This window comes from Chelonia mydas, chromosome 2 (assembly GCF_015237465.2).
Source record: "Chelonia mydas isolate rCheMyd1 chromosome 2, rCheMyd1.pri.v2, whole genome shotgun sequence".
Classification (NCBI taxonomy): Eukaryota; Metazoa; Chordata; order Testudines; family Cheloniidae; genus Chelonia; species Chelonia mydas.
Genome location: NC_057850.1, coordinates 188,352,654 through 188,368,375, shown reverse-complemented (window position 1 = coordinate 188,368,375; position 15,722 = coordinate 188,352,654). Strand labels below are relative to the sequence as shown.

Genomic DNA, 15,722 nt, shown 5'->3' with positions numbered 1-15,722 from the left:
TGCCTCATTTTCCCCCATTTGAAAAATGGTGATGATACTGACCTCCTTTTGTAAAGTTCTTTGAGATCTACTGATGAAAAGCACCATGTACTAGGTGGTGGTATTATTATTAATTATTATTATTATTATTTATTTGTTTTCAAAATAAGACTCTCTTGTCTTGTACAGATCTTCAAATGGTCTCCAACCTTTTAAGCTAGAACAGAAGTTCTCCGATAGTGATTTGTGGAGTACCTGGCTGCTCTTGGTGAGAGCTGCTTCTTCATATATCCAGCAACTAAATTATATTAAGAAAACAAAGTGCATAGTGCTTCCCAATATCGCTTGCTGGAGTTGCCACATGGGTGTTCTGCAATAGGAAAGGAGGAATCTACAAGACACTCTGTGGACCACGAAAAATTTGAGAGCTCCTGAGCTAGAAGTTGGCGCCCCAGTAGCACCTTTGCCCAAAACAAATAAAGTAGCACAAAAAACAAATATTTTCATGCATGCTTTTAAACTTACCAACTTAAAAAAGTCACGAACAAGCTTTCTTTGTACATGTCCATTCTTCACTGAGGACTGTAAAGGAAACCAAGCTTGATATTTCTGCGTAAGGTCCTGCCCCCAACCTTTCTTGTTCCTCAGCCATCTGCATTCAATACAGGCTGTTTTTCCTTTTGCTTGCATGCTGCCTGGGTGCCAGCAGCAGGATAAATGAGAGCTCAGGAGAGAGAGTTTTCCTGCTCCCAGCTCCTTTACCCACTACCACAGTAATCCCTGGCACCCAGGAGGAGCAGTTGCAGGGGAAGTCCTGCTTAGCCCTGCAGCCTTGAGGTGGAGCATTCTTAGTCACTTGGTGGGGGAAGTGCATATACAGTTGGCACATAAGATCTGTGAGGGGAGGGAGAATGCTCAGTTCTGAGGGACTCTTCAAAGAATTTAGTGGCTGAACTCTTTTAAGCCTATACTGAGCACGTGTGAATTGAGATTTTTTCAAAAGCTTATAACTTTGGCAAATTTAAGCGAATTTTCATTGGGACAGCACAAGGCACAGCCCTGTCACCAAGACAAACTTCTGCCAATTTGCAGGCCCCTGTTCCAAAGCATTAGTTTCTGAACAAAACAGCTGTGGGTTTTTTTAAAAAAATATGTGCAAAACAATGTATTTTTTCCCCAACCTTATTCTGAGAAATGGCTGAAGCATTTATCTGATGCTTCCTCAAAAATTGAGCCTAAGGCAGACACTTGACATGGAAAATTTCAGCCCAGATGGTTAGTTTTGAAGTTATAACTGGAAACGGAGAATAATCAAACGTGTTAGCCAAACTTAACTATAGGCATTGCTACCTATAATATATATATATAGAGAGAGAATTGTCATATCTCCTTTCATTAAGGAGAGGTCAGAGAAAAGTGGAAATACAGAATCCGGCATGTGAATTCATAAAGTAGCTGTAGGAGGCTATGATATCATAGGTGTACCTATGTTATGAGGCTGTGTGTATCAATCACTTCTTGGTTACTTGCAGGCTACCTGTCAGAATGTGCAATGGCAACATTGTAGAAAAGGTCTAACAAGCTGATGCTTTCAGAATTAAAACATGCACGCTGTTTTCCCTGCTCAAGCTGGTCAGGGCCTGCTTAAAGCACTACAACTAGCTTTCCTATTCCCTCTGACAAACAAATGATGAAAGACAAAAGCAAACAATTTAAGCATTCTGGGTCAAATTGTGGGTTATGTGGGCTGAGCAGCTTTGAAATAGAAAGAGTAAACAAAGCCAAAATAGCAGAAATTGGAGGCTAACGTTCGCCATTCATTGACATACAGTCTTAAAAAATAGTGAGTGTCCAGCAGACAAGTGGTTGGCATCTAAAGGGAAGTTTCGTGCTATATCTGCATCATACTGCTCAAAAACTGTAGGGAGAATGTGATGGAGAAACACCTTAAACTAATACTGAATCCTTCTGCATTAAGCTCCACTGTGGTGTCTTCAGGGAAGACAGTAGAGTCAGACATGATCAGTACACCTGAGAAATGCATTCATCTCACACGTCCCCAGAAAATGTCTCCAGTTTGGCCAGAACAGCAGCCTGTGCTAGTATCAGGGAGCAGGGATGTAAAAGGTGACAGAAAGAGGGACAGGTTGTGGCAATGCAATGTGGCTACAGCTTCCCCTTCTGGGGAGGTGAAAGGGCTCAGTACTGCTCAAAAAGCAGGTACAATTAGCCAATAAGCAGCTTGGAATCCCCTACTGGAGAAAAGGATGTAGCACCTGCCAGTAAAATATCAGCGGAGTCCAGGAGCACAAACACCATCTCCCCTGGATGGGGTGGTCCCACACACGCACCATAGGGCACAACGATTGATCTAGCTGTGTAGGTTATAGACCCCCATTTTGACTGACGCAAAAGGGTGTGTTCAAAACCTACCTGCACTAGCTTGGCTGAATTTGGCTCCTTGGTTTTTTGACTTCCCTTACAGTATTCTCAACTTTAATGTTGTATTTGTGTTAGCTTTTGTATCTAATCCAGCCATCTAGCTAACACAAGCGAGCTGATATTTGTATATGTGATTCTTACCAGAACACTTGTACTCTCTTCCTTTGTGACTTCAGAGGTTCTCTAAGCCGTATCTGATTTGCTTCCCACTGTTTTTCTCCTCTCCTTAGAACATTGTGGCAGTGGGAGCCGGGTTTTGTGATGGCCTTCGCTGTGGTGATAATACCAAAGCTGCTGTTATTCGACTTGGCCTAATGGAGATGATTGCTTTTGCAAAAATCTTTTGCAAGGGACAGGTGTCTATTGCCACTTTCCTGGAGAGTTGTGGAGTTGCTGATCTGATCACAACGTGTTATGGTGGCCGCAATCGGAGGGTGGCTGAAGCATTTGTTAAAACTGGGAAGGTATTGTACCAAGGCCTGTCTTCGTCTCTGTGTGATGGCTAGCATTGCAGAAATCTGTGTCATAGGAGCACTAGGTTCAGTGCTGACTTGTTACTATAATACTGTGGTTATACTAGTCACATTGTAATCAGTTAACATAGTCTTGTCTCCCCGCCTTTTGTCCTTTAGTGTGTTACCATAGAGACAGTGTTGCAAAGCTAGAATGAATGAGGCAGTTCCAAAGAGAAGGAGAACTGGAGGCAGGGAGTAGGGGAAAGAGGAAGTTTACACACAGGCATGTAGGTAATTACCATTATGAAAACCATAGACTGCTTTTGGAGGAAGTGTTAGGATTCTGCAATGACACTAGCCAGCTTCTCCCATCAAGTCTTCACGCATCTTAATACTCATGTTGAGTGACTGTTCATTTAAGATTTTAGTTCTACCACCCTCAGCTGGGCAAACTTTGGGAGCTGTCTCCCCATGCTGAAGCAGTAGTGTCCTCCAGCAGAGGAGAAGACCCTTATCAGGGCTTAATAACCTTCTTATTCTTCATAATATTCTTCAAAATGGCGTCTTAGGTTGGAAATACCTTGTCATGATTAACCTTTTTTTTTTTTTTTATTTTTAAAATACTGTTAAGTCCATTGAAGAACTGGAGCAAGAAATGCTAAATGGCCAGAAATTGCAGGGACCACAGACTTCGGCAGAAGTATATCGTATCCTGAAGCAGAAAGGAATGGTGGATAAGTAAGTAAGAGGACATGGGGCATTTATTTTGTTTTGTTTTCCCCTCCATTTTTTCACTTTTTGTTTTTTGATCATTGTGAGACTGTTTCCTGAACATAAAAGCAAAAAGGTAAAATGCTAACAAAGTGACTTAAACCCCAACAAAATGCATACATTTTAAAACAGTGAGATTAATGTGACTATAATATATATACTAGAACTAATGGTGTGGGAGCCTATATTTAAACTCTGAATGCTCTGCAATTTAATCCTCCATTTACTCAGAGATATCTTGGTGATCCCATCTGCCCTAGGCAGGAATAAGGTAATGTAGGAGAGGAAGTGCCCTAGGTTTCAACATGGAATTTCCTAATCATATGGTTTGCACCCATGGAAATTCCCATGGAGATAGGAATTGTATTTCCTTACTGCGCAGATCTCAGGGATGCCCCTTGCCTCAGCTCTGCTGCCTTTTCCTACTGGCTCTTGCCTACCTCTGAACGGCATGACTCTTGCAGGAGCCTTGTTTCCATTCGCTTCCCCTCCCATGGGCTTCGCCTGGATTGTCCTCCTTATACACACTCCAGGGTTGGGTTATGCAATGCGGACCAGAAAGCAGCATAAATTAATAGAGCCAAAAGCAGGGTCGTTGGGGTTTTTTTTGGTTTTTTGATTTTTTTGTTGGGGGTGGAAAGAGATGGGGGAAAGAATCCCGAGGAGCCCAGCTGGTTGCCCTCCTCTCTCCAGATTGGTAGAGTTGGAGTTCCCCTGAATGGGCTTCCATGGAGTCAGGAGTCCGTGGAAGACTGCCACGGAGGCAGAATATGGAAGAGAGCATGGGGCCATGAGTACAAGTGTCTGAGGATATGGCCTAGGAGGCATAGTGGCATGTTTGATTTGTCTTTGCCTAGTTTTGACTTGGTTTTAATCTTTTCCCAGAATAATCTTGAGTTTCTCATAAGGGTAGTATTTAGTTTTTTGACACATTTTGTAGACATTCTTGATGACTTGCCTAGAATAATTGTCCTGGTGACTATTGTTCTATTAATTGCTGCTGGTTATAATTCAGAAATGAAGATTTGTGGCTACTAACAGAGTAAGAATAAAGACAAAATTGGTATCTTTCTGAAATTGGCAGGGTGGGGTGGGTGGGAGGGATACTTCTGAACTCAGGGCCTCCTCCTGTGAGGTGCTCAGCATCTTTCATGGTCTTGCTAAGTGTCCTTACCTCCCAACAACTTCACTAGAAGTTAATGGTGTTCAGCACCTTGCAGGGTCGGGCCATGAGAGAAAAGCTGCATCGGTTTAACAATGCTTGATCGAGGTTATAGTCTCTGGAATGTACCATAGGTAAAACCTGTTGATGACCCTATTCAATCAACTATGTTTCTGCATCGGCTGTTTGGCCATTGATTTGTACAATTTAAGAGTGCTTATTCCAAATCACTTAAATGAAACTGCATACAAAAATTGTAAGATATGTATAAAGGATGGCAGCTCAGTGCTTATATAGCTTGACAAATCAAAAAGGAAAATATGGCATCTAGTATATGGATTTTTGCTGTTTGCTAGACGATAGAGGACCTGAAAACTTCTGAGGCAAAATTCCACCATTTAATCCATATTCACAACTGCCCCAAAGCCTGCCTGCAAAACCGATTGATGTACTTCTGAAGCAATGGTAGGGACTCAGTTTCAGGTTCTCTTCAGTACATGATACATTAGTTCACTCTTCATTGCATTCCAATAATTTACCAGTGAGAACTCCCTGATGCGGAAGAGAAATATCTTATCTGCATCAGATTATAACTCTCACAGGGAAGCTAATAAACAAGGGAATTATTTGTCAAGCCTGATGTATCTTCTTGTTAGTTTCATGTATAACTTAAACATATAAGCAAGCATTTACTTAAGGTCTGTGTTAACTCTCAATATTGCAGAACTGTAAATAAACAATAAACTAAAATATAAAGCTGACTGTCTTAATAAACCCTGTAGCTCACGAAAGCTTATGCTCAAATAAATTGGTTAGTCTCTAAGGTGCCACTAGTACTCCTTTTCTTTTTGCGAATACAGACTAACATGGCTGCTACTCTGAAACTTAATAAACCCTGTAAACAGAGAGACCGTCCAGTAGCTTTCTTGCTGGTAAAATTTGTTGCTTATCTCCAAGGAAAAGGAGCCTTGTTACTAAAATTCTGTTTAACTGACCAGCTGTATGTAGTCCCTGCTTTCATCTCATAGATGGGTCAGAAGCATGGATAGTAGCTTTGATATTGTGGTTCTCTTTCCTTTGTGACACCTAGTTTGCGGTAAAATAGAATCATCTAACTTAGTATTTCCTGGTACAAAACAAAGCAGGTTCTCCTGATGTCATTTATTCAAGAGATTCTGCATGTGCGTGATTCCTAAAGCCATATGTAGTCTGTGTTTAGTAAGACTTGGAATGTGTTTTCTTCAGCTCTTCTTTTTTCAGATGAGGCAAAATCACAAAAATGAACAGTTTCGTCTGTTGATTGGCAGTCCCTTTTAAAAATTATTTTTGGCAGTTTTTAAAGTGCAATTTTTTTCATGCACCATCTGCTTTTCTATGTTTTAGTACTACTTCTAAAAATAAGGCACAGAAGTCCTATCACTGCAATATATGCACAATTAAGCTGGTTGGGGGAAGAAAGCTGTTTAGAACAATCGCTTTCAATAGTTAGTTTGTAATGCTCTCTTAGACATCTTCAAATAAGTTACTTTTTTATTTTTCTGCTTTTCCGTTTGGCAAGTACAGAGCTGAACACAGCAGGTTTTTTTTAATCGAGATGACATGAAGTAGGCTATTGTTTATTTCTCTGCTTTTGTCCTCATCCTAAAGGGTAATTTTAAAAACTCATGCAAATTTTTGCTGGATGATACTGTCATTCTTGGACACTTGTGTGTAAAATAGTATTTTTGGATCGTGTCAGTTAGTGAAGTTATTTCCAGCTTGTTACTACACAGACCCCCTTCTCATTCTCACTATTGCACCTAGTGGAAGCTGAATGATCCTATTTTAAGGGCATTGGCTTTTTAATCTAATCTTCAAACATTTGCTTAAAAACTGTGTAGTATACTCTGGTGCTTTTCAAAAAATAAAAATTTAAAACATAGGGTTGAAAGTCTAGTAAGGGTAGTGTGATGGGTTGCATCACAGAAACCCCTTTGGGGCTGCCAACTGATGTGCCAAGACTACTTCTGCCCCTGCCTTCCCTGCCAGTTTGGGACTCCAGAATCCTGCCGGGTTATGCCAGACACACTTGCCGGCCACAAACACAGACCCACGTCTGAACCACATCCCACAAACTGAAAGCAGCTTAAGAAGTGTTCCTGTCTTTAATGCTCAGATGCCCAACTCCCAATGGCATCCAAACCCCAAATAAATCCATTTTACCCTGTATAAAGCTTATACAGGGTAAACTCATAAATTGTTCACCCTCTATAACACTGATAGAGAGAGATGCACATCTGTTTGCCCTTCCCCACCCCCCGCGGTATTAATGCATACTCTGGCTTAAATAATAAATAAAAAGTGATTTTATTAAATATAGAAAGTAGGATTTAAGTGGTCTCAAGTAGTAACAGACGGAACAAAGTGAATTACCAAGCAAAATAAAATAGAACACGCAAGTCTATGCCTAACATAGTAAGAAAACTGAATACAGATAAAACCTTACCCTCAGAGGTGTTCCAGTAAGCTTCCTTTTACAGACTAGTCTCCTTCTAGTAGTCTGGGTCCAGCAATCACTCACATCCCCTGTGGTTACTGTCCTTTGTTCCAGTTTCTTTCAGGTATCCTTTGGGGGTGGAGAGGCTGTCCCTTTAGCCAGCTGAAGACAAAATGGAGGGATCTCCCCAGTGTTTAAATAGACTTTCTCTTGTGGGTGGACACCCCTCCCTCCCTCTGTGTAGAATCCCGGCTAAAAGATGGAGTTTTGGAATCACATGGGCAAGTCACATGTCCATGCATGACTCAGAACTTACAGGTAGCAGCCATGGTTCACATGCTACGTTGAACGTCCTCAAGTAGACTTCTTATGTGGATTGGAGTCTTTCAAGATCCATTGTCTGTTAAGTGCTTCTTGATTGGGCATTTAACTTGCACATTCCTTTCTCAAGAAGCTGACCAATGTTTACTAAGGCTACTTAGAAATCAAGCAAGTACACAGCCAATATTCATAACTTCAAACACAAAAATGATACATGCATACAAATAGGATTAATAGATTCAGTAGATCTTAACCTTTACAGAGATATGTTACATGGCATATGTAGCATAAAACGTATTCCAGTTATGTCATATATACATTTATAAGCATATTTTCATAAAGCCTTATGGGGTGCAACATCACTGGTAGAATTTAGGCCTCAATCCTGCAAACTTCTATGCAGATGCATGGCTGTTTGTCATATGGAGGCTCGTAGAAGTCAGTGATACCCAACAGAGATGCGCTTTGCAGGATCAGCATGTATATTTACAGTGTAAGTTGGCCATAGAACTCTTCATCTGAAAGGTAGGTGCAGAACTAATCCCTTTAATGTTCCCAGATGCACATTTCACATGTAGTGTACATGCTTTTCCTGCCTGTAGCATTGTTGTCACCATTAACTTAAGCATTGTCATTTTTTCAGTAAAGTGCTTCTGAACTGTGCTCACAGAAATATTCTCTGTGATGGAGAGCAGTAAGTTGGTATTAAAATGTTGTTTGAAACAATGGTCCCATCTTAAATCAAGCAACTTCTCTGAACAGCCTGATAACTAGCAATGCAATACCTGTACCCATCTGAAGCTTACTTTAGCTTCATACAAGTACAATATGTCTTGTGCCCATCTCTAGAAATGATCACACATAAACGGACATTCCTATGTCAATTTTAGGCCTAACATTTAAGATTTAATATTTAAAAACAAAAATCCCCTAAGGCCAACAGAATTCTTTTTTTTTTTTTTTTTTTTTTTATTCCTACAAAAAGTTTTGCAATGATTTTAAACGTTCTGTTGTGGTGCTTGCAGCTTAAACACTGTAGCCTTTCAGATCTAGAAAGTGAAATTGACTAGGTCTGTTTTCATTATCCACACTGAATATAAAAATAAATACGTTTAGGATTTTTAAAAATTCTTTGTTTTAATAGTCCTTTAATGTCAGTAAAACACACATGGAAGTTTTATTTTTGAAAACATGGCCAACTTAAAAATAAATAAATAAATAAAAAGTCAGGCTCCTATTTATTTTAAGGATCCTAAAACCCATACTTACCTGTAGACTTTTACATTTGAAAGTCTTGGTCTATGATTTTTAATCTGATGGGATCTCTGAAAAATTGTGGTATCCTAATTTTTTTTTATACTTGATCATTATTTGAAAGGTTGATCTTTTCTGTTTGTAGCTGAGCGTGTGGTAAGATGATTGCGAAAAAGATAGTGGCAAGCATTTGTTTTCATTTGTGAAATAAATGAACTGTCAAGTTATGCATAACAATGTTGCAGGATCCGGTATGGCTTGATAATGATTAGGCTTTTGAGGGCCTGAAATGTATGTAGGTATTGTATATATTCTGTACTCATCATCGTAGCATGAGTGCCTTGTAAATTCCAAAAGAAACACAGATTCTCAGGTGCTCTCTTCTCTACCTAACAAGACATTATAGATTAATCTTATGTTGCTTTTTTCTTTTCTTTGCTAGGTTTCCACTGTTCACTGCCGTATATCAAATCTGCTATGAAGGGAAACCTGTCCAAGAAATGATATCCTGCCTTCAGAGTCATCCAGAGCATATGTAAAACGAATTGTGCAATTATACTAATGCAGCTTCCGCCTTTCAAATTCATATTTGGGTTCAAGTGGATGTAAGCATAAGCTTCATAAGAAACTGCACATTAGGCAACCATGTGAATGTATATGAATTTCTGTAGTTTTTTGAACACAATTTAACATTGTAGTGTACTGTCATCTTGGTGTCTGTCATTTTACTGGCTAAAAAGCAGATGTTTTAAGATATACAATGCAAAACTTGCACTATATGCATATATATAGTATGCATAAAAATATGGATGCATCTATTGTGTTTCTACAGTACAAGATACAAACAACATTTAGTAATCTTTCATTCTGAAATTCCTCTCTCATTAAAGACCCAATCCAGTGCACACTAGAGTCAATGGAAAGAATCCCATTGGCTTCAGTGGGAATTGGTTTGGGCCCTGATAGCCCCAGTAGTGTAAGCTGTGTCTACTAAACTTGATTTTATTCTGTAATACACATCAAGACTTTTTACATGTTTGCATGCTTTTTGGCGATAGTCATTTTAAGCAATATTAATGAAAAGCTAGTTGTAGCAGTTATTCAAGGAGGGAGCAGTGGAATAGCATTTTAACTAACTGCATTTAACAGTATCATATGATTTTTAGACAGTCTCAAAATATCAGACTAGTTCAAATCAATTTTTAAAGGGTATTTAATCTTTTAAGTGTAACATATTTTAAAAGGGTACATTACCTCCCCCTCAATTTTTATCCCTTTCTGCTTTTATTTTTGTATTTCTGCATTTCTCTCTTTCTCTTGCTGTTTCCAGGTATTAAGCTGTTCTAGAATTCTATTAGGAAGGACAAGCAGAAGGATTTTACCAGCACAGACTCTAGTATAGGGGCATTGTGGTTCATTCATGTGCTGTGTGATTCCATTTATTTTATTTTAGGCCCATTCTTGTGCTAGCCGCTGCCCAAAACTGTCACGCTCTTCTAGCTTAACCTTCAGCTGCATACCACACATGGGGGGATTTCCCAGTACTTCAAGTCTGTGTTGTCTGTTGTCAAATGAATTGTGCTCCTTTATGCTAACTGCATCCATTTCAGTGCCTGCCAGTGACTGATGTGTCAACTGTTCTCTATTGACTTGATCCAACTTCTACTGAAGTAAATGGAAAAAGTTCCCATTCTTTAATTTGAAAGACTCCTGTGGGGATTGGATCAAGCCTTTTCTGACCAATCTGCCTGAAAGCTTCTCAGAGGCCAGGCTGCCTCTCTCTGTTCCCTTTAAGGAAGGAGGGACTGGAAAGGTTATGGGGGAGGTCAATTTGAGTGCTTCTGTTGCACAACTGTTGGGGTACTGCTGGAATATCCTTTGTAGGAACATTTTGAGGAAAGATGGGGGGATGGATGGATCTTTCTGGCCCATGATTTTATTTTGTTTAAAAGAAAAAATGAAATCTAGCCTTAAGGATCAGGTGTATGGCTAGGCACGTGAAGGGACAACCCATAGTTGAGATCAGAGGAATAAGGTTTGTCTAGAGACTGATAGAAGCCAGCACTCAGCTAATAAGAGAAGTATCTTGCCGTTTGAAATACACACTCCTAATCCCTGAGCAAGATATGGATTGATCACTACTTGCTGTTACCAGCTGTGTTGTTTACAGGCCAAGAGCTTTGAGCATGAAACCTTTATGAAGCTTTAAGATGTCAAGGTATAGGCTTAGGAGTATCAGTCACCCTTGCTTAAAGTGCATTATATAGCTTTGGATATTTTTTACTCTGAAATAAGAAAGAGCAGTAAGGCACCTTCACGTAAACAAAAAAATATTTCCGAACAGGGGCTGGCATTTTGCATATGCCAAACCAACCATTATGTTTTAAATTATTTTTAGAAGATCATGTGAATGTCTACAAATATGCAGGGCTACAAAAGATCATTTTATTGGGGATGTTTTGCCTTATTTTTCTGAACATGGTGCTGAATAATGGAAAGGGTTGGGGTTAGTTTGAAATGTATGGGGCAGTGGGATTTTGAGAATTAAAATCTCTGATGGAACTGATCTGTGAGAAATTTGTGCTCAGCCCATTTAAAGGACATTTTAGTAGTTGGAAACATTGATATATCAACGCACATATGAAGCATACACTCCCCATTATAGCGTAACTCTCGGTGGGTTTGCTTATGTTAAATTATACTTTAAAAAAATCCACCAAATTGGGTGGATTTGACTTTGTATTTTATTTTTACATATAGTATGTAGAATAATACAATTTTGTAAGATACATAAAGGGCTATATAAGCTAAAAGTGGTGAATTATATGTACTGTAGGATGGGGTTTTTTTTTGTTTGTTCTCATGTTCTTTCCTCCACTTAAGGAGTTGAGCATTTTTAGATCTCGTTTTTTATGTAAACCCAATCAGTGACAGAGCCAGAGGGAGGTTTGTTTATTGAATCATTTTCTCAAATCTACAATCCACTCACTTCCCCAATAAAATGCAAAACTTCTGTAATTAAGAAATTTATCTTGTTTTCATTTCTGTCGATATTTATTATTCCACCATTTCTATTTCTTTGTCGTTGTTGCTTGAGAACTTTTGGCTTGGCATTATTTTTTTCATTAATATTTACTACTAATTATGATACTGTGAGATAGATATAATCCGCATTAAAGGATAAGGGACCAGTTCTGTGAACACTCTTTTGCTTGCTACTGGGAGTAGTCCCATTAAAGACACTCTGCCCAATAGTAAGTTTTTTTTTTTCAGGATCAGGTCCTAAATTTGTATCTTTCTTGACTAACTTATGAACAAAAATCACTAAGGGAACTGCAGTCAGTCTTCTAATACACCTCTACCCCGATATAACGTGACCCGATATAACACGAATTCGGATATAACGCAGTAAAGCAACACTTTGGGGGGCAGGGCTGCGTGCTCCAGCGGGTCAGCACATCAGCGTGTCTGGCTCTGACACGCTGCTCTGAGTGGCGTGTTAAGGGTGCCAGGCCGGGGCCGAGGGGTTGGATAAGGGGCAGAGGGTCTTGGGGGGCGGTCAGAGGACAGGGAGCAGGGGGGTTGGATGGTTCTTGGTTCTGGGGGCGGGGCGGTCAGGGGGCGGGAAATGGGGGTGTTGGATAGGGCGTGGGAGTCCCGGGGGGGCCTGTCAGGGGGCAGGGGTGTGGATAGGGGTTGGGGCAGTCAGGGGACAGGGAGCGGGGGTGGAGGGTTGGATGGGTCGGGGATTCTGAGGGATCAGTCAGGGGGCAGGAAGTGACTATTAATAAAGGAAATGCTCAAGGCCAAAGCAAGTTCAATATAACGCAGTTTCACCTGGAATGCGGTAAGATTTTTTGGCTCCTGAGGACCGCGTTATATCAGGGTTGAAGTGTAGTACCTAACTAGCCCATTACACATGTACTGTATTGTTTAAGGATTGAAAATGGATACCTCTTTGAAAGCTTAGTAGAATAAATATTTTGTCTTGGAATCACTTGTTTTTAGTGTTCATTTTTTATCACCAAGCTTTCTTTCTCTTGTTGATGCTAAAGATGTAATCAGGATAGATATCGGAGACTGCCATATAAGGGGCTAGAGCAGTTTACTGATTGTCATCTAAGCATCAGTGTTTTCATTTATTGTTTTGCTAGCACAGTCTTGAGTCGGGCCAATCAAATAAAACAAGATGTTCTCTGTGGTATGAACTTCATTATCGTCTTCAGTTCATATAATGATCGTGTCATCCACTAGAGGTCGCTGCTGCACAAAATTCTACATGGTCTGCAGTAGATTGCGTGTTTTCTCTTTAACATTTCCTTGAAGCTCTTAAGTGCCTTGTGCAAATAAATTCTCCGTTATTGTCTTACTTGTTGTTTGAGGTTGAGGAGATGCACAGTTTCACCACCATGTCATGCAGCATAGAATGGATGAATCTACTGGAGGTGAAAAGAGAAGCTTGCCAAGATAATTGACATCCCACTAAAACAGCTAAGGCCCCTCCATGCAAACACTACTCAGCTGACACCTTCTCCCCATAACATGTTTGGCCCAGGACAGCAGTTGTACTTACGTCATCCTGTGACAATCCTTTGCCGGGTGGGGAAAAAAGGTCCTATTAGAATTAATGCTGATCCTGCCCTCATTAACTGTGGCACAGTTTACTGTGAACTTTCTTCCCCACTTGGAGATGGCTCACTTACAGGCAGGGAGGTAATGGCAGCATAGCTCCTAATGAAGTTGTACTCACCAGACTGATGAGAGGGGAGTGGGCACAGGGTCTTTCCTTGATTTCTGGACAGCTCTGTGATGCATGGGCCCCCACACCTTGAAAATCCCATGTCACTTGGTGGGATGAGTCAGGAACTAAATCTTATCAACTCATGGAATTTCCTACTTAATGTTGCCCCTCCTGTGAGTTTTCTGAAGAGGAGGATCCAGCCTCACAGTGACAATTTACACTATGACAGGTTTCAGAGTAGCAGCCATGTTAGTCTGTATTCGCAAAAAGAAAAGGGTACTTGTGGCACCTTAGATTTGTTAGTCTCTAAGGTGCCACAAGTCCTCCTTTTCAATTTATACTATGATGCATGGAAACACTGGCATTAACAGGAATGTAGGTTTCTTCAGCAAACAGAAAAATAGCTCAATCTTACAGCACCTTTCATCCATAGATCTCAAAGTGCTTGACAAAGGAGGTCGGTATCATTATCGGGGGGAAACTGAGAAGCAGAGGGGAAGCGACTTGCCCATTGTCACCAGAAGGCCAGTGGCAGAGCTGGAAATAGAATCCCGGTCTCCTGAGTCTTTCTTCTAAGCTCTATCCACTGGGCCCCATTGCTGTAAAGCCACTGGCCATTTTCTGGTAGACAACACTGAGCGAGCATTTTAATCAAAGGTTCAGAATGGTGTGACTACTTTTTTTGTTTTTTGAAAGGGTGCCTGAGACTAATTGGTAAAACCAATCACCATATGTCCAGAAAGCATAATCCAAGTAAAACGGGCCTTCTAATTACAGGGAGGCTAGGTGCATAGGAAGGCAGAAGCCACAGCAGAGAGTTAGACTGATAAATATATTTTTCTATAAATGTCATGTTCCTCTGGTTGGTGGCTAAGGGGGTGGTTGTTTATCAGCCCTTGTAAATCAGCTCAGGTACCTTTTTATTTGTCTCCGCGTAAATAATCTGGGTGCTGACTCAAGGACATGAAACATGGCAACCAAATTACAGATCTAAAATTCATGCAGATACCCAATGTGACAAATGAAACAGCACCCTCAGTTTTCCTGCTCTGCTGCTTATTCATAGCATTCCCATCTTTGCATAAATAAATAATTCCGCCCTTGGATTTTATTTCAAGTTGGCAATCATGAACCAAGTCAGCAGACACTGCAGTTTGTCTTTAATGGAAAATAAAAAACATTCTCCCCAATATATACAGCATTTGTTTTCTGTTGGAAGAAATTGAAAAATTACCTTTCTTGGCCTGCCTTCTGAACACCATCTACTTCAGTTCTTACACAGTTTGCCATTAGCTGATGGACTATATGAAATGTGAGAACAAAAAGATAACATTTCTATTTTGAATAATGCATGGGATGAGTGTCTGCCTTCACTTCCACAAAAAGCAAATGAAAGGCTGCCTAGTCTAGAAGTCAGATGACTGGACTCTGAGTTCTATTTCTGTTCTTCCCTTTCTTGCTGTCAGACCCTGAACAAGTCACTTAAACTCTCAGTTTTGGTTGGCCTCAATCTGCTTCTATTTAAGTCAATTCTAAAACTCCTATCGATTTCAATGGGAGCACAGTTAGTCCAATCATGAGCATGTTTGAAATTCTTACTTTAACATCTCTGTGCCCATTTCTAAAAGCAGGGATAATACCTACTTCAGAGGAGTGTTGTGCAAATCAATTGTAAAAGCATTCTGAGCTGCACAGGTGGTGTACAAATATAACTTTGTACTTCAGGTGTTTTATATACATAAATGACTAGAAACAGAATAAATTATTGGTTTTAGTTGTGCATTCTTACTATAAACAGCTCTTTCAATGTAGTAGTTTGTTTAGTATAACTTCTGTCCTGAATAAAACATGTCTTAAAACAACCTCCTGATAAGATCCACAACCGCCAACAGTTATGGAAGGGAATTTTTTTTTTTTTTTTGGTGTTTGTGTGTTCTAAATTCATCGTTCAAGACACTGATTCCTTGTATTTTAGCTGTTACTGAACATGAACAGCCTGTGTTCGGACATATAAGTTTCAAATTCCAATCATCACCTGTTCATTATAGCCCCTATTAAATTAATTGGTTTTAGCCATGCTGGTCTTTTTAAACTTGGGCGTTTCTATTTCCTGTGATCACT

The 15,722-nt window shown here is 40.0% G+C and overlaps 1 protein-coding gene across 2 annotated transcripts in view; it reads left to right on the top strand.

Annotated features, from left to right (window-relative positions):
* The window catches only part of GPD1L (glycerol-3-phosphate dehydrogenase 1 like), a 38,717-nt gene extending 25,863 nt beyond the window's left edge, over positions 1–12,854 (top strand). For both annotated transcript variants that reach the window (XM_037890373.2, XM_037890375.2), the window contains exons 6-8: positions 2,652–2,885; positions 3,508–3,614; positions 9,303–12,854. In XM_037890373.2, the coding sequence (XP_037746301.1) occupies positions 2,652–2,885; positions 3,508–3,614; positions 9,303–9,399 (438 nt within the window). In that variant the 3' untranslated portion in view covers positions 9,400–12,854. The remainder of the gene's footprint in view (positions 1–2,651; positions 2,886–3,507; positions 3,615–9,302) is intronic.
* Positions 12,855–15,722: the final 2,868 nt, after the last annotated feature.